The 26,913-nt window shown below is 40.5% G+C and overlaps 2 protein-coding genes across 2 annotated transcripts in view; both read left to right on the plus strand.

Moving 5' to 3' along the window:
* Positions 1-15,204, plus strand: part of LOC117473770 (epidermal retinol dehydrogenase 2-like) — a 48,637-nt gene extending 33,433 nt beyond the window's left edge. Inside the window, exon 7 of the mRNA XM_034119637.1 lies at positions 13,613-15,204. Within this exon, the coding sequence (XP_033975528.1) occupies positions 13,613-13,712 (100 nt within the window). The 3' untranslated portion in view covers positions 13,713-15,204. The remainder of the gene's footprint in view (positions 1-13,612) is intronic.
* Positions 15,205-20,945: 5,741 nt separating this feature from the next.
* Positions 20,946-26,913, plus strand: part of LOC117473776 (choline transporter-like protein 5-A) — a 36,873-nt gene continuing 30,905 nt past the window's right edge. Inside the window, exons 1-3 of the mRNA XM_034119650.1 lie at positions 20,946-21,030; positions 25,668-25,716; positions 26,612-26,685. Coding sequence (XP_033975541.1) covers positions 20,946-21,030; positions 25,668-25,716; positions 26,612-26,685 — 208 coding nt within the window. The remainder of the gene's footprint in view (positions 21,031-25,667; positions 25,717-26,611; positions 26,686-26,913) is intronic.

Raw genomic sequence — 26,913 nt, forward strand, 5'->3', positions numbered from 1 at the left:
TCTACTAAAGAAAGGGTATAACAATTACCAAACATGTACTGAGTTGTATTGTGCCATACGGGTTCATGCAGTTATGAGGGGGCCTCACCTCCTCACCTGAAGCTATTATGCGCTAATGCGGTGCAAGTAGTGTAAGTGCGCCAAAGTTTATCCGCCGATGCGAGGTTTTCGGCGCTCGTAGTCCACTAGCACCCCCCCCCCCCACCCCCCCCCCCCCCCCCACCCCCCCACTCGCGACACAGTTTGGGCAGGGTTACCCTGTAGGTAGATCATGTGGACTTGGTCATATTAAAAGTAGCTCCCAAGCTGAAAAAGTGTGGGCACCCCTGTGATATGCCATGATAGTCTGTGGTCATGGTAGGGTGGTTAGTAGCAGGAATAATATAGCTTTTATGAACTCAAATGCTGAATTTGCTGCCTTTTAGCTGTGAAATAAGCTCACTATTTTCTATCTTTTTCCCCTGCCTTCCTCATCCTCCTCCTCTGCAGTGGAAGCTTTTTTCTCCCTCCTCAGCTCTTACCTGGGATTGTCAGTTGAAGTAGACTGCCAAACTTTCCTAAGTCGGCATCTCAAATTGCAATAGCACACACACAGTCAACATTACAGTTCACTTCTTCTGGGTGTGTGGGTGTATGTGTCAAGAAACTTGAGATGTAGAATATAGCAAGTAGAGGTAAAGCACACACACTGTATTGGCACTGCCTCAGTCTTGTCCTCTAAGGCCCAGGCTCCACGGGAACGAAAACGGGTTGAATCCGCATATTTCTCATGCGTATAGCCCTTTAAGCTCGACGACGCCGTAACTGAACGGTAGAAACAGACCCCGCAAACGACAACGGGTCCAAAGGTGGATAGATCTGGGAACGGAGCGCTCTGGGGGGTCCAACGGGGCCGTGTGGTCGCCTATACGGTCATCCGTTTCTGATAATGACGACGCAATAGCCCCGCCTCCCCCCACCTCTGCTGCTCACCCCCGCAAAAGTACACTGCACACTGAATTCAGATTATTTATCTTTATCTCGATATGGACATAAACGCGAGTGAAGTCTAATCTGACAGGACGGAGACACGCAGCTCCTCCCGCTGTGATGCAGCGAGAGCAAAACACACACTTCAAGTCAGATCATCACCCTTAGCTATTTTAATTACCTCTCAAACTACCTAAACTAGTTATAAATATGTTTATTTTTACTGTCGAGTCACTCATTACTGGATCAGCTGCTGCATGAGACGACACTGACACTGTGAAGAGAGGAAAAAGAGACAGGCTCTGTGTATTTTATTATTATATATCATTATATCGTCGTTATTCATTTGTTTTAAAGCTCAATAAATAACAATGAAGACCTTTGACCGGCACTTTTATAATTTGGTCCGGAAGATTTAAACTTTAACACACGTTGACCGGCGAAAAACTCTGCCCGGTTCCCTCGGCCCCCACCACGGAGAATAAACAGAAGTGCAGCCATGACAACCATTCTTCTTCGCTGCTTTTGTGGAGGAAGTTGCTGCTTTTGTGGAGGAAGTTACAGCGCCACGTACAGGCTCGGCATATGTACTGCAGCTTTTCCAGCGGTTGGATGTAAACAGAGCTGTCTCGTGTAGCAAGACACAATCCGGTGTATATTGCGTGTGGGCGGAAGCTTTTTGGCGTTTGCGTTTGCGTTACTCCTATGCGTTTTGCCGTATGCGTTCCCGTGGAGCCGGGGCCTAACACTACTGCACTTTGCATCAGCTGTAGAGAGCAGTGTAGCGTTAGCACGCATTATTATTGATTTACTGTAGAACAGAGCCAACAGCAAGCTTCTTCTTTCATAGTTTAGTGTGCACTCACATAAATGGCTTCCCACATGCTGAACCTGTTTGTGATGTCATTAATAGACTTCAGTATATTAGCAATAGCAAACAGCTTGCAGGTGTTTTTATCGTCTGCTCATCCTCAGCAGGCTCCTGATGAACTTATTCATCCTGATGAACTTATTCATCAGTGTGTGGAGAGTAGCTCCAGGTCATCATGACTCGGCAGAGACACGTTTGACATAAGTTTATAAAGCTTTTGTTAGAAAAGTGAATGTAATAAAAGTTTTTTTTTAACATCCTTTATCAAATGAGAGTCTTGGAGATAACCAGTAATCATTGTGCCTTGTTGGTCTTTTGTCTCTGCATATTGAAAGTGTTAAATAAAGATTATGTATTTTTTCATGAATCTGAATAATGTGTGTTCATAAAAAAACAACACAAGTAGGCTTTCTTAAGGATCATTCAAAGGATTTTATTATTTTAAAGCTCCATCGAATAGGGTTGCTGGCTTCTTAAACGTCTTTATACATAAGTTGCTCTCCCTCCCGTTGCTGCTGCTGCTACTGTTGAGGTTCCCCTGAGCAAGGCACTGAACCTCAGACTAAACCACTCTAATGATATATAATATCAATGGCATTGCTGCAGTCCTTCTCTCACTACTGCAAAGTCAACAGCCTCAGATCTAAATCTGCTGACCTCTCAGCAACAACCATTACGAACATCCCATGATCCTATAAGGGTGGAGGTCTCCTTTGGTGCAAATGTACACATTTTTGCATTTCTGTTTATATTATATACATTATATTTTCCCCTGTGTTCCTGTTGATGTGATGAATACAGAATAACTGCACTATCGGTATAATGTCATGTCAGGCGTTTCACCTTGCCGTTTGTAACATTAAGCTATCATGAACTTGGTCTGGCAGTGTTTAGTTTTTTTGGTGTGACTAAACGTGGATCAGAGGCCTGAACAAGAAGCAGGATTTGGGCTTAGAGAGATACTTTAGGGTTAACTCTGAGTTTTTAGTCCTACGACCTTGGTTCACTTTTTACGTGGGTAAATCGCCATACATATGAAGTCATGAATGTATACAGTTTAACTTCTTCATATTTATCAAATATTATAGTTTACTCTTCATTCATGAAATATGACGCGTTGCTGTCAATACACTTCTCTATATTGTGATTAGTGGAATGTTGCTAACTCCGCCCTTTTCATGTGAACCCGCTCATAGCAGGACAGAGAAACCCTGGCTTGACTTAGGACCGCTTAGCGAGATCGCGTTTGTTAGGGTTAGTTAAGCCAGATAACTCAAACCTATCCAGGGTATGTTGAACTGGCTTCTCAGTACAGGCCTCTAGAGTATGGCCCAGCATGTCAACACATAACCAGGCTTGGGAAGTAACATATTTACAAAAAAAAGATAACTGTATTCCCTTACTTTTACATAAAAGAATGAATCAGGTTACTGTTACATTTCAAAAACGTGGGGATTACTAGCAGGATTACAATGTTGCAATACATTTATTTTTTTTAAACGATATTTTATGATGCACATTTAGGAGTCTTGAACGAAACCAATCATCATGGCCTCTGGTTCAAAGAATGTGTGGACATTTCTCCGTGTACTGTATGTATTAAACTAAAACAAACTCAGATTCTGTTATTGCTTTTTTAAACTTTACTTTAACTGTGTCCACAGACCACTTTCTGAATATGCTTAATTCAAAAGCATTTTTTTCTATCTGTAATCTCTGCACAGTGCACAAATTGAATAAGCCTTTTCGACTCTTCCTGCTGATTTTGACTCACATTCTCAAGCCGTGGCTGAACTGCATAGGCGCTTTTGATACAAAAGGAAGCGTGACCTGAGAGGACCTTTGCTGTGACTCCATCGGTGATTCACCGGGTGCTGGGGACCTTTTCCAATTTTCACTTCACTTCTAAAAGCATTCCCCTTGAGTCAAACGCCCCCCATTTGTTTACCTCATTATCTGTCCACCAATTTAGAGGTCAGGTTAATTTATTTATACAGTCTTTTATCACAACAGGGGCTTTGAATAGGGGGCATCAAAGAGAAAGGACATGAGAACAATACATTATAAGCAACCTACTCAGATCTATTAAAGCACAGGCCTGCTGGACAAAATATAAACTACAGACCATTGTAGGCATGTATGGGAAAACTCTATATGAGGGAACTGGTTCATGTCCAAGGGAAGGGCTGACTGACACACCATCATAGTTTATTAAATGTGGAAAGTGGCATTCATCGAAGGCATGGGACTGTAGACTCTGTCTTGAATGGATGAAGAACTCTGTAAAGTTAATGGCAGCATTCATTCGTTCTTACGGAGGCTGACTGGTGCAAACATTTCCATTAGGAGAAACATGCTGCACTTTCAAAAACGATGCAAATATCAAACCACAAATGTGCCAAAACATGCAAATTAGGAAACATCTTCACCAACTTGATGAAACATGCACAGCGTTTACTAAAAGCGCTGCATACACAAAGCGCCATTGTTTCTCCTTGCCTTGTTGAGGGAACAGAGATCAGTCCATAGTCCCAGGTAGGGGGACCAAGTGTCCTTTGTCCCACAAATTGAGACCATGTCCCTTCATTTGATTGACAGTCGCCCAGACAGTTGAAGCTTTGCATTTATCCAATGGCTGTTCTCTGCCAGAGAGGGCTATCACCATTAGCTGTGTCAGATGTCAATCAATCATACAATGATTTACTCACGGGTGTAGCTGGTGAAGAGTTTTTTGTGACATTTGACAGAGGTTTTTTTTTTTAATCGCTCCCAGAAGTGAATAGGATTTGAAGCTACACTACATACAAGACTCACGAGAAACCCCTGACTCATAAAGAAAAGCCAAAAGAGGATATCCAAACACACGAGGTAACAGCAGTGAAATAATGAACGTATACCACACTGTGCAGTTCAGCAGTTTGTGGTAGTAAGCTACCTGCGGTCAAATATATTCAAGTCCTTAATTTGCATAGTTTGTGCAAACAAATCAACCTATAGAAAAGCCTAGTATTCATATTTACAAGCTAATAGTTTCAATAGACATTTAGATTTTTTCTTTAGGGTTAAATGAACATTATGGAAATCTAAACTACCTCTAAGCATCGCTGTAAGTGTCCCACATTGTCCCTCACAAACCTACTCTTTGCCCAACATGTGACTTGCCAACTGGTCACCCTCTCAGGGAACCCGGGGCATTTCCCTGACTGCTTATCCAGCCTTGGATGTGAAGAAATACAGCAGTCTATATATTAAATGAAAGAATATATAAAATGAAATCTTTCAGGGGTGGGTGAAAGAATCAAGGATCGTATCTTCTTCTGTTCTCCAGTGATTCACACATCACAGAATTGGTTCTTTGGCATCATCAAAGAGAGAGAGGGTGAGTCAGCGAGACGTCACCTTGCAGCTGGTGAGACACGTTTCACGCTGGATGCAACTCGGGCTGCAATATTTATAATGGTTAATGCAAAGCTGGCCAGGGAAACGGAAATGACCAACCTGTTGACAGGGTACAGGTTTAAATTAAGTTGTATTGATGTTTTAAGTAAATAATACAATGTTCTTTATACATATCCAAAATAATCTGAATTAATTAACATTTTTGAAATTTGGAAGATGGGATTTATCCTTTACAGCTTAAATTCAATTTGTTTCAGTTTATGGCTGACTCAGCCCTACTCATACAACTTGCTGGTGCTGCAAGGTTAAGATAAAGTGTTTTTGGAGTAAAACAAAATATGAACTCCCACACTGCAGTACAACACTTCTGCAAAACTCAGATTAGGTTAAGAAAAACTAATTGGAGCTTGATGGACAGAGGATTCTGGGGGGGCTGGGGTCGTAAGGTTGGTAACAGCTCAAAGCTTTCTCGAAGCAATTCTGTAGATTTCTCCCAAGTACTAAGCTAGTTCTGAGAAAATAATCAACATTCTGCATGACAAGACATAACAAACAAAGCACTATGACTCCTTGTTAAGAGAATATGTGCCTAAGGGGAACACGTCCCCGATAAGATGCACTACCAGATGTCCCTAGTAGTGGCAGAATGTCCTGTATCAACCTATGCCTGACCCATAACAGGCAATAATAAGGAGACTGTGGCACTCCAAGGTCTCATGTCTGTGCTCTGAGAGAGGGGAGTAGTAAGTGACATCACTATGTAACATTCTTAGCGCTGCTATTGGCTAGCACTCTAACACATTGTACCTGATAGGCTAAGGGGCGGGACATCTCTAAGCAGTTGACCAAACACAACAGAGCCGTCCAGCTAACCAATCAGAGCAGACTGGGCTCTGGTTTCAGACAGAGGGTGAAAAGAGGTGCTGCAGCACAGGCAGTATGAGAAAAATTAAGAGCTTTTTGAACATTAAAGCATGGAGACATGTCACAGGAGAGACACAAAATACTAATATGAACCTGAGAATGAACAGAATATGTCCTCTGTAATGAAAGCACTCAAAGAAAAAGGGTTATCAACATACGAGCTAGTGAGGGTGTGTGCATGTCAGCAAGGCAACATTTCCTCCTGGATGCACCTCCTCTGGCCATCGGCTAGTCCACTTCTCTGCAGCTCAGCCACTGTCCTGTGAAGTGCTCTGAAGCTGCAACAACAGTGCAGGAAGATATCTGTGATTACTATACCTGCATTTTCTTCCGCATTGAAAAGTTGATGATGAATAGATGAATAAAACAACAGACTAGTTGTGGGAACAAAAACCCAGAGCCCATCTAAAGTGAACCATAAACAAATGTCTTCACATGCAGAGCTTGAGTACAGTCGGACAGCAGAAACAACAGAGCCACAACATTAGAAGTAAATCAACAGGCTGCTATGTATCCCAGTGTTTATGACGGTCATTCATACACAACACAGGCCTCCAGCTGCCTTTCTACAGCCAGCAGCAGGCGTCACTTTTATGGAGACACTCTGGGTCTTTATGGCAGGAGGGATCAGGCTACAGCCACCTTATGAAGCATGAAAATGGTTCAATAAGGAGCTGCTCTCAGCTGGAGCACGGTCACACATGCTCACCACGGGTATGATGGGATTTCATTGCTCATTTATGTGCAGGTACATGCATAAACCAGCTGGAAAATGAAGAATACAATTATTTTGGGCAGTTACTGCTCATGTCCAGAAAATTCAATTCAGCCCTTAGAATGAGCACTTTTAACGATACACAGTAAATATATCAGCTTTAGTTCTCTTGTTCCATCTGTAGCTACAGTACAGAATGGCCAAGCATCATGGGAGGGTATTGTCAGTTAAAGGTACACTCGGCTTTAACAGTTTATTAATCAATGTTGGTATCGTGGTAGCTTTTACATTAACTTTTGTTTAGCTAACACTTTTATAAATAGGTGCAATCCACAATAAGGATACAAACTCAGAACAACAAGAGTCCTGCAAAGACATTAGCTTTCAATAAGCCAAACCATTTGAAGTGCAACATGTGTTTTAGGAGCAATGGAAACAGGTGGGTTCTACAGTGAATATTACATTTGAAAAGATCATTCTTTCAACAGAAAGGCACAAACAAACTGAGGACATTACATTTATTGGATCCAGTGGTTTTGGAGCTTTTCCCATAGCGGGCCCTCAATTCATGAAATGTAAAAGTGGGTGTTGATTATTTCCGCTGTAATTGGCTGTGGTGGCAGCTGATGTATTGCTGCAGCACGCAGGTCTGTACATAAGTCCAACAGCCTAGTGGAACCGAGAGGATACTAAGTCTGCTCCTGGTGCGACACGTTCTTCATGGCAGGAGAATCATCTTTATTAGACATTTGACAGATTGTGTTACAAAAAGAGATGATCTAAGAAGGTCTGAGATGATCTTTGACCAATCAGCTATCTACAGTAGACACTCCATTTTATTTCTTTTTTTTTGAGTAAGTTACATTTGAGTTAGTTAAACATGGAATTATTATTTTCCTTTGGACTTCCAGCCCTTTGAGTCCATCTCCAAATGTCCATGTCACCAGGTAGCATCAAGATACTTTGTCTTTCTGAATGTCTTCAGGTTGAATGGTCCATTTGATGCAGGTTCTGGTGGTGTGTGGTTTATGCACATCTGTGGTTTAATGTGCGTACAAATCACCCCGCTTCAATACGAAAATAACAGACCTCTACTAGAGACTAAATCTTTAAAAGGAACCTTTCTTTTTAGCTTCCTTCACTACATGTATTAAAGTGTGATATAAATCAGTTGAACACCCCTTTAACTGCTCTTCCTTTACTGAATGACCTCATGAGTGTTTTCAAGGAAATTCGGAGCTAGAAGAACACTAGTTGCAGTTGTAACAACTTCGTTAAAGTATTACACGCTGACATATGACACATATTAGACATGTAGGGTGATATGTCTTTCCCGAGGACACAGCGGCATGTGGACTGCAGTGGTGGGTTAGGGTTACCTAGGTGGGTTAGGGTTACCTAGGTGGGTTAGGGTTACCTAGGTGGGTTCAATCCCACCAGGGAAGAAAGGTGGGATTGAACCTGCTTCCCTGGTCCCCTGATCTGAAGATCAGCACACTAAACCACTGAGCCACAGCCGTACACTGACAGTTGCAATATGGTTTTAGGAGTTAAGTTTAGACGAAGTTTAGAAGTCCACCTTTTAAATCATTTTGGATACCTACAGTAAAATACAATGCTCTTTTATGAGGTACGTTCTGCCAAATATCAGCCTGCCAGTCTGTGTGGATGTTTAATATGATGATGCTTAAGTGCATTTGTAGACGTTTGGACAGTGAAGACAATGAATATACCTTACAGACCGTCTCTGCTATTACCAATGGTGGCTACACAACAAATCATCAATTCTTGTATTTGATTTGTTAAATAATCTAAGGTGTCCCTTAAAACAATAAAAACTACTGTACCCAGTTTTTATTTGTGTCGTGGTTTTTACTCATAACACTTTTGTTTTACCTGAATGCCAAGCAGCAGTCAACATAACGATTGGTAATACTCATGCTGTCTAAATTAGATAAGGAGTTTGAGGAGGGATAAGCTCGCTATATATGACGTGGACTGCTTAGTTAGATTTGGAAAACAATTGGTTGGGGTTTGGTTTAGCTGAAATGATCTGAAAAGCCATTTTAACTGGTTCAGTTCTGCCAGAGAGGAACGATGGAGCTTATCTTCGGTTTAACGGAATGAAGTGGGGTAGTGAGTGGAGTGGACATGATACTAACCTCACTGCTTTTAAGGATTATTGATTCGTAAGAGTGCTTCTTGTGAGGATGCACTTACCAGTCTGCTGATGGAAGCTTTACCAAGGAGCTGGAGTTTGAAATGGCAAACAGGGAGGGGAGAGCACACATGTGCAGTATCAAGTTATAACTGATAGTAGGATACTGATACTAGAATTGTATTAGTAGTATACTGTATTAGTATTACCGATACATTTGATTACATTCCAGGATTCTGGACACCCAGTTTGATACCCTGGTGAAAAACAAAACAATAATGACCATCTCCTTAACAAACACCTATGTATACCCTCTGCTTAGGGTCTTTATATAAGGTGTTCTGAATCCCTCTCTAATATCTATTATACTTTGCTGTGAAAACATTTATTTTCAACAACTGGATTCATTAAATTCCCGGCAAAACTACATTTTAAACATGACATTTAACTTCACTAATGCACTTTTAGAAAGAGTTCTAAAACATCATAATGTTACTCTATGGCACCTTTGGTAAAGTTAGCTGTTAGCTCCTGAATTTAGCAAAGCAGTACTGTTCTGCCCTCCTGCAGCTAACAGCGAATGCTAGCTAGCTTTCCTCCTGCCAAATTCATCACAATCACATTGTTCATAATGTAGCATTATCAGGGGGAAAAGGTAGTATAAGGAGATCTCTGATCTATTCAGAAAGAAAAGATTAGCATACCTCACAGACGGATGTGACAGGTTGAGACAATCATGGCCAATTACATTCAATTATTTAATCCTCATTAAACTGCAACGTGCAGCATTTCAAATATGAAATAATGATGAATATACAGGGTGTTCCCTCTCCTGTAGTGTGTTCTATACTGTAGCTTTTAGTGTATTCGTATATATAGTGTTCCCTCCAGAGGGAGTTTCTCTACTACACACTGGGCTCTGGTTTCAGACAGAGGGGGAAAAGAGCTTTTTGAACGTTAAAGCTCTGAGACATGTCACAGTAGAGGCCCTTAATACAAATATGAACCTGAAAAGGAGCATAATAGGGCCCTTTTTAGGATTTTCGGATGTGTGAAGTCTTAATAACAGGAATAGGTTTGATGCCTACATTTCCCATAATGCAGCAGTAGCAGTAGTGTGAATGACTCCCATCACTTGACCCAGGTGATAAAAGAGGAGCATTGTCTTGATCCCTCAGTGCTCCGAGGTCTTTCTGCAGTCTTCTGTCCTCCTTCCCTGCTTTCTCTGGTCCATTTGTCTCAGAACGGAGCTATTATTTCATATTTATAAATGATTCTCATTAGAAAGATTTTCCTCTCTGGAACACGGCTCACACAAATGGAGATAGCGCTTTTCCTGTCCCCTCTGCTGGTTTTACATAAAAGCCTTTGTATTCCGTCTTTAATAATGCGTTGTATTATCCAGCCTTGTCTCTGCTCCGTCTTCGGAGACAAAAGAGTCATTGTTAGTCATCGAGAAGCTGCTAACACAAATCTTTTTTACAAGGAATGCAGGAGGCATTCTGGCTCTAATGATTTTACATTAGTACAAATATGTTGTGCAATTAGATAAATGTATATTTATTTCTGGCTTTAAATGGGTTATCCAGAAATATAGCATTCCTCCATAGCATTAGGGGCCATCCTGATTTTTCTTTTCTTTATTTATGCTATTGTAAACAAAAATCCCATGATCAGCTCTGCCATAAAACGGCACACTGCACAACAACAGATAGATTGTTGCTTGTGTCGTTGACCGGCTTAAAGGTAAAACAAAATTCACCATTTAAGCATTTTGTGTTCCGGTACTTGAACATCACCTTCCATAATGACAGTGATATATGGGATCATTTTGGTGAAGCAACTTACAAATTGTACCTTTCTGACAAATAAATCCAATGATCCCGTGTCTAGACTAAGAGCTTCATTGAACTACTAATGAAATATATCAATCTTTCCAGGGCTATTTCTCTATTGAGCTTATAAATAAGACATCAAATTAAATCAAAAGAAATGCAGCACGGGATCATACATATAAATCGAAGTGATAGAGAAATAAATAGATGAACCCATGCGCTGTGGATAACCTGAGGTACAGTGACTCTTCAGTCAGAGTGCAGATTATTAAGACCACCGCTCAAACCACATGTCTCATAAATCCTCCTCGTGGAGCTTCACTGTTCCTGCTGCGTCTCACTGGGTATTTTAGCAGGCTGTAGTTTTGCTGCTGTGAGCTGTATTGAGTTGTACAGACAGACCATTACTTCGACCCTATTAGTGTGTCTCTGAATAATACATGCTTTATTGGTTTGACTTTGAGTGGGAAGTATTTTTGCAAAGAGATGCAGCTAATTGGCGACCTGTGTCTGTCTGACATGTATCCATACACCATATAGGGTGGTGCAGTGATGACACATTTTCGTAGGCCGACCTGGAAGAAAATATGCCCTGTATCACACTTTTAAGGGAGATGAAAAAAAACGAAATGAAAAGTGGGGCGAACTGGTTAGTTTCTCCTACTTTCTTATTCCAATGAGAAAGTTACCATTGTGCAAAGGTGTAAGTAGAGCACACAGGAGACCACCATTTCATTGCAGACTGTTATTGTGCATGCAAATTAGTTGCTTTTCAGCGCCTCTCGCTTTTTTAATGCTGATTTGGGTGACTTGTGTAATTTGTGGAGAACCGAAGAGTTTTCATTTTGGGGGGGGGTCCGACTCAAGGACTGACGGACAACCTAATCTAGACTGCAAAAGAATTAAACAAACGAGTGCCTGTTTTTCCTGGCCAAAGACAGGTTCCTAGAACACAACACGAGCGTAACGTGTCATCACGTGGTGTAGTGCTGACGGAGAGCACCGGAACGCCGCTCCAGCACTTCAAATATTGCAGTACCCATAAGGAGCCGTACACATGCCGCAGTGTTTGCGTGGCTGTGACTTTAGTTGTAACTTGTAAGCCCAAAAATAAGAGACTAAATGAAAAACGAGTATAAAATACTATATGACAGAAACAAAAAAGTTGTTAAAAATAACAAGAATACAGTTTAAAAGGGGAGTGATTTGTAAAATATCCATAAAGAAAAAGAAAAATCTGCTTACAGGTCTGTTTCATATGGGTGTTGAGAGATGTATCCATCTCTTCATTTTGCTCTCAATGTGCACCAGATTGATGCTTTTAACTTCAACAAAATCTTTGTTGGTCATGCCACAACAACCGTGCATGCATGCGCGAGTCATGGTAAGATATCTGGATTAAGAGGTTGCTTTTTCTTTGCACAGCATGAAAGAAAGGCCAAATGAATGGGCTGTGATTTTAGGATTTTTAAGTAGAGGTTGAGGTCAATAATTTGTACGGCCCTTGGAGGATGTTGTAAAAATTGAAATGGCCCTTGGTGTAAATAATAATAAAAACCCTTGATTTATAACTTAACATCTCTGTCTCCTATTGATCTGAGTATATTATAAAGAATAGCCAGTTCATTGAAGCATTATAGCACAGGCCTTTGTCACATGGTATATTACACTGTTTTTTTTCTGCTTCGAATAGTTGTCTCTTTTTTCAACATACATGTGTTTGCATCCCTGGTTATGTTTAGGTGTGGAAATGACAGTGCATATATTACTTGAGATGTATTTCAAACTCGGACTTCCGTATAAGAGCATTTCGTCCAGGGGTGTAGAGCTATATTTGTTTAAGCACCAGATCGGCAAAACAGGAGAGTGTGTGCACCAGTCTGCCGTGATCTATGAATTCATGTCCGTGACTCTCACAGTATCTGCTGCCCACAGCTGGTTTATAGAAGGAACACTTCACCAGCACCAGCTGCAAAGAGTCAACTGTGTTTACCTTCATTAGAACAGCTAAAGAGCGACCGCAGGCTGCTACGTTTTAACCACACACACCTCTACACACACACACACCTCTACACACATCACACTGCTCGATTACTACGCCCGATTACTAGTTTTATGAAGAAGAGGTCCGGTCACCAAGGTGCATGATGTGTTTCTGCTCTGCTCCGCTCTGTGTTCAGCAGTGGGGTATTTACTGACGTATGTTATGTCCTAGAACAAAACGTGATCATCTCTTCAGCTTGTGTTAACCACATATCTTATTTCAGGCTTCTAACTACAAACGTGTTCAAAAAACCATTGACTTCGATTTGAGGGAACCGGAAGTGCTAAATGTTGAATCTGAAACTGATTTTCAAGTAAAAAAGTTGTGTTCAACCTATACTCTTTCCCTCTGCACAACAATGTGTGCAGCACATAGAAAGTGTGGGCACATAGCATAATGCATCATCCCTTTGACATGTTGCTTTAAGAGAATCCGTTGAAACAGCGAACGCAGAGCTAGGGAGTGTGTCACTTTATTGTTGGAATAATTACATGAAATGGAACCACATTAAATATAAATGCCTATGGATTGAGGTCAATACAGAACATTCCCCACTACTGTACATGATTCATATATTTAACATATATAAACTAAACTTGATCTTCTTTTAGGTGCTTCTTACGTTGGTTTCATATCCATACCCCACTCCTCACCTGAACTAAAGTGAGAGATAAAACAGACCTTTGTTTCTCCGCAGCCTCCTCCCTGTGAAGCAGGGCATCATGCTGGGCCAATACCTGGGAGCCTTCAGCCTCATGGACCACTTCAAGGGACGCGCCATCAAAAAGCAGGAGTGACCGAGGGGAGAGGACGATATGAAGCTAAGAGACATGGAAACATTACAGGCATCAAAGCCAATTTCATCTGAATGGTCCCAGTGTATGAAGTAATAGAGGTGAGGGCAGAACATAATGCTGATCCTCTCATTTCAATGAAACAGTATATCTCACTGTATAATCCAGCTTTTAAGCTCTCATATCCTTAACGTACTTTTTTTATATGTATATATAATTAGTGAAATTCAAATGTAATCTTATTAACAGTTTGTATTTGATTAGTGCTCAGAAGTTTCAGGCAGCCAGTGTCCTTATACAACTCCTAGACATGTAACAGCAAGTCATAAAGACAGGAAACATGGGTCCAAAGTCAAGTGTGATGTTTTCTAAAATCCCCTTACCTGCTGTGTACAGATGTTTCTTCTTCTGCTGTCAGAGAAGCAAGTCAGTGTACTAATGACTACAAAGTACACTGCTCTAATAATTGTGGACAGGGCTCATTATCTCTTACAATTAGAAGAAATACGCATTAATACAAAATTCCAGCATTAATAAAATGCAACCTCTATCACTAGTATGTGCTCAGAAGAAGTGACATCTAAAGTTTAAGTGTACAAATATCAATATACACTTATTACGCAGACATTTAATCTGGTATAATGCCATATGAGCGCATTTGTGAAAGTTTAGAGTTTAAATGTTAATCTGGCTCAGGTTTGCAGTCTAAATCATTTCACCTTAAAAAGCAATTGCTCTTACTCAGGAACAGCGGACCCTGCCTCAGGGTTTAAATGTGATACCCTTGATATATCTTCACCTTGTAAAAAGGGGACACATCTTCAACTCCTTTATTCCCGTCCATCTTTATTCCTTTATTCGCAATTAGCAAGCAGCGCATTAGCATGCTACAGCTAGCCGTAGAGTGTGGAGCCCCCTCTGCTATTCTTCTTCTTTCCATTCATTCATGAAAGCCTGGTGAGCACAGAATGTGAACACACTGTCAAACCACTAACCTTGCTAGTGCTTCATATACTTATATAACTATATATGTAACAGTATGGTGCGTGTGTGTGGTCAGGAAGTGTGTGTTGGTACAGTACAGGTCTCACATGTCCGTAAATGAAGTAATTGTTTTGAAGAACATGCATGTTTTTTGCACCTAAAAAAGTCCTTATTGCCACATTAATGGTCCTATCATTACAAGTATATTGTAAAGATTATAATACTTATATGTATCATGAATCAACCGTTGTTTTAATCAAACAATGTGTCATATTTAATATGTAACAGTAGTTGATGCTTTTATATTGAACAACCTGTGTAAAGTCATCCTAGCTGCTGATGATATTGAAGTTATTGAAATGAAGAATGCACCTGTTGCCTTAATCATGCTAACAGTGAAGGACATGAGATGTCAAAGAGATGCGTTAAAAAGAAGGTTTGAAGTCAGAACCATCTCTCAGTTTGAATGTTTTGTGAATTATTATCAATAAATAACCATTTGTACGTTTTATTTCTGTTTCGAGTCTTCTGTTCAGCATTATACTTCCCACAGTTCCAGCACATTACACATGACAAGCGTTAACAGAATGCTTCTGTGATTGTTATTCATTAGTCATTGAATTTGACCATTTCATAGCCCTAGGCATACAATTACCAAAACGTTGTCTTTGATTAAGACTTTTTTGACATCCTATTATAGCGCAGACCATTGCACAGTTCATACCGTATTGGAATACAATGTATTTTGTTTGCATAAAAAAATCAGAAAGAAGATTAATGAGTTATGTGTGTTAAACTTGAAATTAGATCATGACAATGCTAAGGTAAAACAATAAGTCTTAAGATTTGGTTTAAAGGTGTTTTCATTGACATGCCTTCGTTGTTTCTGGCAGACTATTCCACAGGGGGGAACCAAGGACCCTCACACTGCCTCCCTGTAGCGGTCTGTCCTCCTCACACAGGTCAGAGGACCTGAGGGGTCATGTCTGACGAGTGTCCAGGTGCTAGTCCATGGAGTGATTTGAAAATTGTCTCTACTAGACAGATAAATCCTAAACCATTGTAAACTGAGACAATGACATACACACTACTGTAGTCTCTCAACAATCAATGTCATCATTGACTGTATTGGAAGCAGAGCTTAAATCTAAAAATACTAATATTCAGAGTTTCATGTGTACATATTCAGTTACAGGCAATTCTCAACTTTAACTAGCATCAAAAGTAAACCAAGATCTCTTCAAATGAAAATAAAATGTTGCAATAAAGCGGAGAGGATATTTATTCACCGTTCAAATCATACAAGATAACAGCAGCATGTGTAGCTACATTCAGTTGCTTGCGTAGCAAAAAACTGCTAACGCTAGTCACGCTAGTCTTTGATGTGCTGGCTGTTCTTTTTAGAAACGATATCTCCTTCCATCCACACCAGGTACAAGTACAACACAATGTTTAATCAGAACTTGCTGAAAATCCACAAACCAGCCTGAAAATAGACACGATCTGAAACGATCAGAATTCTGTTCAGTTTAGTTTAGTAAGTTACACAAGATAGTTTTGATCTATTCTTTAAAAATAACCACTTCATATCACTTCATATGATCAACATTCATTTATATTACCGGCATTTTGATATGGATTACTATTATTCATGTTTGAAAAAGCGTGACCCAGGATTAGAGAAAGACAAATAAAAAAATAACACAATCCTAACGTCACCAAACCAGATCTAACAGAAAAGATTCACCCCTTATGCTAACACTCTGACCAGTTTCTCCTACCGAACGCTTCTTATGAGCGTATCAGGAGCGCTCAACAGAAGCAATGAATCAGGAACACTCCAATTCCTGTCTGTGCCCCCGCGCACAGGATATATTACAGGAATGCTAATTAGCTGGTCAGAATAAATGGGCATAGTCTTTGAATACAAGAACCTCAGCATTTGTAAATGTGTCTCATGAATTTGAGAGAAAGTGCTGTGAACGTGCTGCTTTGATTCACTAACACAGAGAAGTTGAAACAGACGAGCAGCCGATACGACATGTGTGGGTGTGATGATAACGGTGGTGCTGGAGCAGGGCGGTTCTTTGGGCCTGGAGTGGCCCCATGCGTGGATAATGGGAGAATCAAAGGCTGTCAGTAATGTGGCTCTGTAGTAGGTAGAATTGCGCTATAAAGTATGGAGCTTTGTTTCAGAGCTGATGTGATATCCAAGCCATTCTGTGATCCCTGCTGACTGAGAACAGAAGAAGAGGGGGGGGGGGGGGGGGGGGGGGGGGGGGGGTAGTGCCTCTAATGTGGACTGCTACTGCCCCCCTGTGGACCCTCTGTGAACACCAACCCTTTGTTCAGACGCTGCCTCATGTATCTAACCTGGTTTGGGTAAGAATATACCCAGCATGTTCGTAGCATATATTACTGTATGACGTTTTGTTTTGTTATATCTATACTTCACGTAAACTCTTTTCTCTATCTTAATGTTATATTTTCTTTTAATGGTTTTTTATAATTGTTTTTATTTTTTGGTTGTTTTTCTTACAATTGATCTTCTTTAACTGTGTTTATGTATGCACTATAAGACCAAGACAAATTCCTTGTGTAAACCTATGTTTCTGATTCTGATGCTTTTAAATTAAATACTGTTCATATTCTCACAGTTGTTCTCGCGGAGGGATACTGCAGGTCCTTCCTTCCTGCAGAGGTCAGACTGTATAATCACCAGAAGACCACACACAATAACACTTGTGTGAAATATATACTGTTTTACAACTTATTTGTGTTATTACTGGCTGTCACTCCACTACACACAGACTATTGTACTGCTGTTTAAGAGAAGACTTTTGAATTTGTACACAGTAGTAATGTTAAACTCTGCTGCCACCTCATATATTTTCACTTTTTAGAATGCTGCTTCTTATTTCTGTGCCATGAATATGTACTTGATTTTCTTTAACTTGCCAATCTTTTTAATATGTGACTTTTTACCTTTTGTGTACACACATTGTACATGTCCCTACTGTGGGACAAATAAAATACTTCTAATTCTGAATTTCAGGTTTTTTTATTTTCAATATTGCATACATATTTCTTGATACTGTCTTCCATCATAGATATTCTTCCCACAGCCAGCACATCAGCAGTCTATATCGTCTGATCTGGATCCCTTTTCATTGTTAATAGTCTCTGGAGATAAGACCCCGATTCTGATATCGTATATTTTAAGGGGGAAGTGCAGCCTGGAGTATATTAGGAAAACCCCCAGGGGGTCTAGACACTGGTGGTGATGATGAAGATCTGGATTTGATGAGGAGATGGGATGAAGAGGATGCTGAAGATCTGGATTGATGAGGAGATGGGATGAAGAGGATGCTGAAGATCTGGATTGATGAGGAGATGGGATGAAGAGGATGCTGAAGATCTGGATTTGATGAGGAGATGGGATGAAGAGGATGCTGAAGATCTGGATTGATGAGGAGATGGGATGAAGAGGAGGTGTGATGAGGTCTTTGGATTGGCTCTCCTAGCACTGAACATGATGACTGGAGGTAGATGGGGTGGAGGCGGGCCGCAGCATAGACACCTGAAATCACAGCTGATTGCAGGAGAACGATTTTAAAGTTTGACTGCAGCACGACGATTGGCTGCTGGAGATTGAGGTGAAATGTAATTGGTTAGAGAGAACACCCGTGATGAGCTGATTAATGCAGCTGTAGAGGGAATTCATGTATAGCCAGTCTTCCTGCTTGAACTCATGCTAAGCTCCATTACCACATTTTTTACTTTTCAATACTGCCTTCACTTTAACTTTTTTAACATCATATTTATTTATTATTCATTACTAAACATCATCATCTTATTTTGTAAATCATTGTGGAATGAATAACAAATGCAAACATTATTGTAGAGTTATATCATGATGTTAGGAGGCTGTGGCTCAGTGGATAGCACGATGGACTTGGAATCAGGGGATAGCAAGTTCGAGTCCCACTGCAGTCAGCATGTTGTTGTGTCCCTGAGACACTTCACCCCTAATTGCTCCTGTGGGGATTGTCCACAGTATAGATTATGTAAGTCGCTTTGGATAAAAGTGTCTAACAAATGACATGTAATGTAATGTCTATCCTGTGCTAGTATATACAGAGGTATATATTTAGATTGTACTCAGTGCTCACACCATGAGTACAATTATCCAGTGCAGAGAGTGAAATATACTGTAGTCTGTGCATTTAGCTGCTGTGTTTTTTCTTATTGTATTTTTGTCTTGTTTTTATCTTATTGAATCAATCAATAACTTTGTTATTTTGCCTCTGGGGCTGTAAAGGTTTACTCCTGGTTGTTAGCTGGTCTCACACTGCCCTCTTGTGGTGGAAGCTCTTGGCACAACTTCCTTTATTAAACATGCTCCAACTGTCCAGTTTACATTACTTTACATTACAAGTCAATCATCATCCAAAGCGAATAATAAAAGCATGATTGAACCACTGAATGTACATGTTTGTCTGAGTGGAGGGTCGAAAATGACACCAAGATTTCGGCACTGATGGTTTATAGACTGGGACAGAGAACTAAGGCTGTTAGAAATGTGGGTGACGGCAGTATCAACATGACCTATCATAATTACTTCCGTTTTATCAGCATTTAGCTGCAGGGAGTTTTGTGACATCCATTTGTGGATATCCTGGAGGCAGTTGAGGAGACTAGATTCCACCGGGTCCGTCTGCGGCGCGTTACGAGCGCGTCGCGGTTTTGGTCCGGCCTCCTCCGGCGTCATACCCTACCAGGCGCGTTTCAGAAGCATTTCAGAAGCGGAGAGTCTTGCCTGCCGGCTCGCAGTTTTTGTTGATTTGGGCATATTTCCTGGACAGGCTACTTTGTACAGACAAAGTTAATAATAACTGTAATATTCCAGTTATAAACGACATGAATCAAAGATGTGTTGCTGTATTTTAGTGGTAAAAAAAATGCATTCATCATCATAATTATTCTATATATATAATTTACACAGTGCCTGTAAACCGGAGGAGAACGCTGGCATTTCTCCTCCTACTTGAAAGACTACGGAGGGATAGGGTCTGCAAAATTAGTTTGTGTGTGTGTATATATAGGTCTATATAGCTCTGAACGTTCCACTTCCTGCCTGCCCGACCTTACGTTACGGCTGCGCCGTGACAAAAATAGAATTCGATCCTAATTTTAGAAAAGCCCTGCGCCGAGCCGCTTCTGGGACGCTTCTGGGACGCGTCTGAGCCGTAACGCGCCGCGTGTGGTGGAATAGCACCCATTGACTAGAGTGGCCGCGATCACCTTGAGCACCGCGGCGCAGCCGTAACGCGTCCGTAACGCGCCGCAGACGGACCCGGTGGAATCTAGGGGTTACAGTGTCACTGTTGAGGGAGTGTTTAGCAGAATCTCAGTTTAAATACATCTAGGTGTCATCTTTACTTTCTTTGCTTCATTTGTTCTGTTTTTAATTCAGCAGGTGATCATATATCATATCATATATCATATCATATATGATCATAAAATAGTGTGTGTGAGTTTAACTGCGTGTATTAAACTAAAACGGAGCATTTTCTGTCTGCTCAGATTGTATTTCTGCTTTTTTAAGCTGTAGTATGTGCTCATGTGTTTCAGTGTTGGTGTATAGGCTGCTGTCTGAATCTGCTGCAATCCCCAGTATGGAGACTCAAAAACGCCCAGAAACTTTTCGCATTATTTGATTTATTTATGTTGCTTGAATAGGACCAGCACATTTTTTTGTTTGCTGTATGTTGTTTATTTTGTTGCCCTGTATCAACACCAAGTTACATTTTTGACTGTTACAATGAGCCTTGATGGTTTGTAAAATAATTGTCAATAACAAGAGTCTCTGATAGTACAATTAGTAATCATGTTGCAGCAAATATCTGCTGTAACCTCTGCCACAGTTAGATAATGTGTTTTTTGTTTTCTAAATTGAAATTTAATTTAAAAAGTGTAACATATCAATATTATAATTAATATTATAAGTAAAAGTAAAATGGTCTATACCCGCCCCTGGAGACCTTAACTCCTGGGTCTGCCCGGACCCTTTATGGCACGGTGTGCAGGTGGGTGCATCACTTTGGCGTGACGTGTCTACAAAGTGCGCGAGCTTGTGTGAGTAGTCTGGAGGAGGGAGGCAGTAGAGGAGGGAACAGCAGCAGGAGAAACTCTTCCTCAGCCGGCTCTTCTTCACTTCTCTCCCGCTGTCCGCCCACAGCCCCTCGCGCCATGGCGCCCAGCCGGAACACCCAGAGCAGCTCCTCCGCCGTGAAGAGCGAGCCCGCCGCGGGAGCCGCACCGACGGGGCTCTACGGTGAGTACTGACCGGAGCACAGCAACAAAGGAAGTTAGGACACAGTTATTTTACGGCAGTGTTGTGACTATAGGTTTATCATTGCAAAGAAGAAATATAATTAGGAGTTTAATTAAGCGAATTGTGGACATGTTAAGTGATACACACAGCTGAACAGTTTTATTGGATTTTATTATTATTATAGGAACAGGCACTTACATAACGTTATGTACTAATAACGTGAATATCTATGATATATGTTTAATTCTGGACTCTGTGTGTGGACTGTATTATATTGAGAAGTAGCCTACTGTTGTACTGCCTGTGTTGTGGAGGCAGTACTTTCTCTTTACTATAAGGCAGGGGGGTCAAACTCAAATACACAGTGGGCCAAAATAAAAAAAACGGTACTAGTCGAGTACCGGACTGGTTCAATGTTTATTGCAAAACTTATTGAAATGAACCTATTGCACATATTAAACCTGGAACTAACTAAGCTTAAATTATTGCCTATAAAAACAACATTAAACATTAAATAATCAGTTGCATTCATTTCTTATGGCTCTATCTGCAGCTTCATTTCTTATGATTACATTTTTCCACAGGCCAACAACAGCTTAAAAAAAACTATTTCCCTCAAAGAAAAAACCAAACATGCCCTGCTGTCTCAAGAAAAAAAGTGCAGAAGTTTGCTGCTCTGTGATGCTAGTTCAAGCCAGATACTTGGCATCTCATCTTGGATGCAAGTTCATCAATGTGTGTAATGTTTACATAAGTAAACTGTGTATTGACTGTAAGTTGAATACTTTTTTTGTTCACAATGTGTTAGTCCACATGAAGAAATACTATCCACCCCTCCCACCATATGTGATACTGTATGTAGGAGTGACCCACTTTTAAGACGGGGATACTTGTGTACTTCAAATAGAAAACACACAGTTTATATCATAAAATGTACTGAAAATGGCAGCAATTTGTCTCTATTGTGTAATTAGTGATGGTCATTTTGTTTTAAAGTCCACTCCAGGCTTCTCCAACCTTGTTTATTTGTTGTAAATGTAAATAGATGTTATAATATAGATAACCCCTCATTATAACTTCACTAATCAGCTCTTCCATTTCCCAGAGGGACTGCAGGGGCCCTTTCTCGCCCCTTTGGTGGCCTCTAAATATCTCTCTGGCCACTAGCCTTCTGTGTATAGCTACAGAGAGCAGCTATTGTCATGCTGGATCCCACTCAGAAACTCAGCCTGCATCCCCTGCTCTCTGCTACCTTTATGCTGATCTTCATTGTAGAAGATGTGTTGATTGCTAATGAGAAGTCTAAACCAAGCCAATAAAACCCTGCCAGCAGAGGTGTCAGTGCTTCAGACTCAGCAGACGGGCTATTTCAGTCAGCAGGATAAAGATTAGCTGAGCATTACTGCTCACTAATGCCATCAGCTGACCTCCGTCTGTTTACTTCTACAAGATGTCTTGTTGTGCACTAACTATCCCATATACACATCATTACCAAAGACATAGAGTGATAGAGATATTTTTGTATGTATTGTTGTTTACATTTTTAGTGATAGTGTTTTCTCCCTTTCTGTATGCTAAGGAAAGCTGTGTCGTCCTCATGCATCAGCACTGCAATGGACTGTCCAGCTTTACCTGGCCTCTCGGTCCCCCTTACCCCCTGAGGATAAGTGGTCACTTATTATACAGTGGGGCAGGAATGAGTCCTAAAGCTCTGAAATTAGTTTGCATTTAGCACTCCTAGTTTGAGTTTTGAACATGTTTTTTGTTAGAAGCCTGAAAAAAGGCCTTTGGTTAACCCAAAAGCTGAAGAAATGTTAAAGTTTTGTTACAACATGAAATACGTTAGTAATTACCCCGCTGGTGAATGTCTTAGCTTAGCAGTGGTTGACAGTGGCAGCTGGTGGTAGGGCTGTGCCACATGCAATCCATCTCAGCAAACATCCCAGTATGACTTCATGCATAAGAAACAGGAGTTTTCATGTTCATTTACCAGTCTTACATTTGAATGCCTCCATAAACAATTGAAGCATTTGAGACTGAGGACTATGTACAAAAACTTAAAAACAATGGCATTAGCAATACTTGCATACATATATGTATGTATACTGTATATATATGATGTATAATATATATTTATGTATGGAAAATATATATATATATTACAGAACAACGGTATAATCAACAGTAATACAAAAAGTTGAAGATGTAACAAACTAATAATTATTATTCTTATTCTTAAAATCAATGTGGTGTATGGTCTCTGAAATGTAATGAGTTACACTACTTTTATATTACTTTTGAGTTACTTTCACCAAAATAACCTCAAAAGAATGGCTAGGTATTTGAAATGCTAACATGTAGTTTAGTGCAGCTCATTATACATCCAGTGAAGGGCGATGTGGTATAGCATAACAACTGTGTAGGCGCTTGAGGCTACTAACAACTTTTATTACACGGCTTAGTTGAATACTCGATTCTGATTGTAAATTCTTACCATGTGACACGTTGTTAATACATTAGTACAGACCAGTGTCAAGGACTATAATGAAGGTTGCTAAGGAGGATCAAGAAAGAGAAAGGAAAAGAGGGTAAAAGACGGAGCGCTGGACGTCAGATAAATCACTAGAAGAAGGCAGACAGGAAGTAAACAGGAACACGGAATGGGCTCTGTAGTTTGTTTAGTATATGGCCGTGTAATAAGCGGGATAGTGTGCAGCGAGGCGGTCATTATGGGGATAAATATTATAGTAGGCATTTGCTTTGAAATAGTATATACTGACTGAGGTCTGTATCAAGCCTCATTAAGACCCACCAAGATCAGATTTATCGATCAGCCTGCGAGCCCACATTATGTTGTGATAAGTGGTCATTTCACATATAAATGTATTCTAGTGCACACATTAAGTTCAAATATGCAAATCAGGCCATGTGTTTTGTTATGTAGTAGCTAGGTATAATCATCACCGACAGATGGAAAGACAACAATAACAAGGAATTCATATTAATATTACCAAGTTACACAGAAATAGATAAAACATATGAGACCAAAGACCACACAGATAAGCGCATAAACGTTAAGATAGAAACGAAAACATGTTCACAACAGTGTGAAAAAGTATGAATGTGTTTCTAGTTCTCAACGTATGTGAGTACCCTCGTCATTCGGTTTGTGTCGCTGTATCGATGCATCACGAAAGTTAACCAAGTAAACAGTCACATCTTATCTGGATAAGTGCTGCAAAGTGCAGAATACCGTTGTGATAAGGGAGACATGTGTGTAGTCTTTCATATTAAACATGATCGCTGGTAGATAGCCACAGAACAGAAGTCGTATCACAGTTTACCCTGAGCGGATCACAGCTCAGCTGAAGACTTCTCCACGCTGCTTTCAAACTGTGAGTAAACAACGTGTGCTTCACGTGTAGGCTGTCTGAAGGTGCACACAGGTCTCAGATGGACTTGGTATCACATTAAGAACGATGTACAGTAATACATCTGGCAAAAATAACTGGTTTAAATGATTTATTCAAGCTTGCAATGTTTTGAACAGACATCCCCAGTCACCTCATTTGTCTTTTTGTAGTCCTCGCTGTACGCGTCCGGATATCGGCATCACAACCACAACCTCACACACTGGTACTGAATGTGCATCAAAGTGTTCCTATCCAGCCAAATATACCAAAAGATGAATGTAAACGACAGAAGAAGCGATCGAAATGTGTATTTCCTGGTTATTCGACAATGGCTCCTCAAGCCCCTGATACATCTGCCTACCGTTATAGAATGTCACCAGTTGTCATGCCACACGCTGTTCGGTAACTCATAAGATTTATATAGTGCTTTTCCCAGTGCTCAAAGACGAAGTATTATACTTATAATTCTATGCTTATACTGAAGAAGTGGTAATCGTTTGGACCTTCTTTTAATTTAGCTTGCCTCAGTGTAGAAGGAGAATTATGACCACTCTGAACCGATGACGGCCTCAGTGTAAAAAGTGAATTACAACTGTTTAAACTCTATTTTACTTACCAATGTGAATTTTTTCTTTTAAGGCTATGCCACTGGTTATAGCATACCATATGTGGGAGTGTTACCTCTAACACAGACTCATACAACAACGAGTGATGAGGCATTCAAGGTTACTGTCAGGGACTGGTGGGAAGGAGTTCTGCTTTCAGGGAGGGGGGCCACCAACAGATAAAGAATCCCCAGACCCGAACCCTTTACTCAGAACTCCTGACTCTTGCCAAGTGCATGTGCTCTGTGATGCTGAGTCATTTTCTGCAAAAAGCTTGTTTTGTTTGTTTGTTCGTAGTAAATACTCCAAGACAACTCATTGTGTAGATTGACTTTGTAGCATCATTTCAACCACACAGGAGTTCTCTAAAGGGTTGACCAATCACAGCAGAGAAGAGAAGCAACAGGATCTCCAGGAGCTCTTTGTCCTCACAAACAACTGAGCAACAATACTTTCGCAATGCAAACTGTGGCTTGTCCACTTTGAGCAACCGTCTGCTGCACACCTCAGCCCACTGTTAACTGTCACCCCCCACCCCCGCCTCCCCTCACCTGGGAATGAATTGACTGTGTTTGTACATAGTGCATTACATATTTGTATTGATTTGTGTCTCCTCCAGGAGAAGCACACAGGTTCGATGCTTCCTTCAGAGGTCCAGTCCGCAGAAGGTAAGTCAGTCATCTTTCTTTGCATCAAAGCTACAGAGATACCTTAGCGTATGTAATTAAGTCATGTCTAAACTGAATGATTGCATTATTTATGTTTTCACTACTATTCCCTGGATAACCCATGCTCAAGCTCTCCTTCCTGCCCGTGAGTGTTCCCCATGTCCAGAGTCATGTAACCCTTCTATACAGGGTCCCAGCAGATCCTTGGAAATACCTCAAATGTCTAAATGTAATGTATGATATGCAAGCTCTTCAAATATCTGGATTTCACATACCTTAGCTGGGCTGCCCTCGCAGGTGGGTGCTTATATTATTAAAAACATATACAGTATGTCTTTCTTTTAGAGGATGATGCAAAATGAAGCATTATAACAACATAACTTATGAGCAGCTGTACATCTTGAATGTCCTGATACAAAACGTGATCTCCCGGTGTTTCAGTGCACCATGACATCACAGTTGCTCGTGGTTACATGTTACACTCCAGCTTTGCTACTGTAAACAACTGCATCATAATAGCAAGTTCTGCTTTGTCACTGTCAGAACATCTGGAGTTATTCCATCTTAAAGTCCTTCTTTCCATAAAGAGGAATACATTCTCTCTCCCTCCTCTTCAACACTTTCTCTTTCTGTCTTTGTCCAGCCTGTAGCGGTGCCAGAGGCAGAACATACTCAGATATTACAAATGCTTTATTTACAGTACGGCAGCCTAGTGTATGTATTATTGAAATGTTATCTTCACAATCACTTCCCTAAAAACAACAATATAAGCCTCAGGATGATTTTGAACTCAAATTGTATATTAAAACAAAAAAGTCTATCAGAATATTGCGGAATAATAAATATGACTCTTTTATGAACATTATATATTTTGTATTCTTGTTTGTCTTTTCAGAAGCTGCACTGATATCTTGTGTTGTTTGATCTTCATCATTGCCATACTCTCATATGTGGCCCTGGGAATAGTGGGTGAGTCTACTGTACACACACACACACACACACACACACACACACACACACACACACACACACACACACACACACACACACACACACACACACACACACACACACACACACACACACACACACACACACACAATGCCCTGCGTGTAGGAAAAAGCCTCTTTTGATCAGGCGTTCTCTAGTGGATACAATCTTCAATCAATCAATGTTTATTTATATAGCCCAATATCA

This window comes from Trematomus bernacchii, unplaced genomic scaffold (genome assembly GCF_902827165.1).
Source record: "Trematomus bernacchii unplaced genomic scaffold, fTreBer1.1, whole genome shotgun sequence".
Taxonomy (NCBI): domain Eukaryota; kingdom Metazoa; phylum Chordata; class Actinopteri; order Perciformes; family Nototheniidae; genus Trematomus; species Trematomus bernacchii.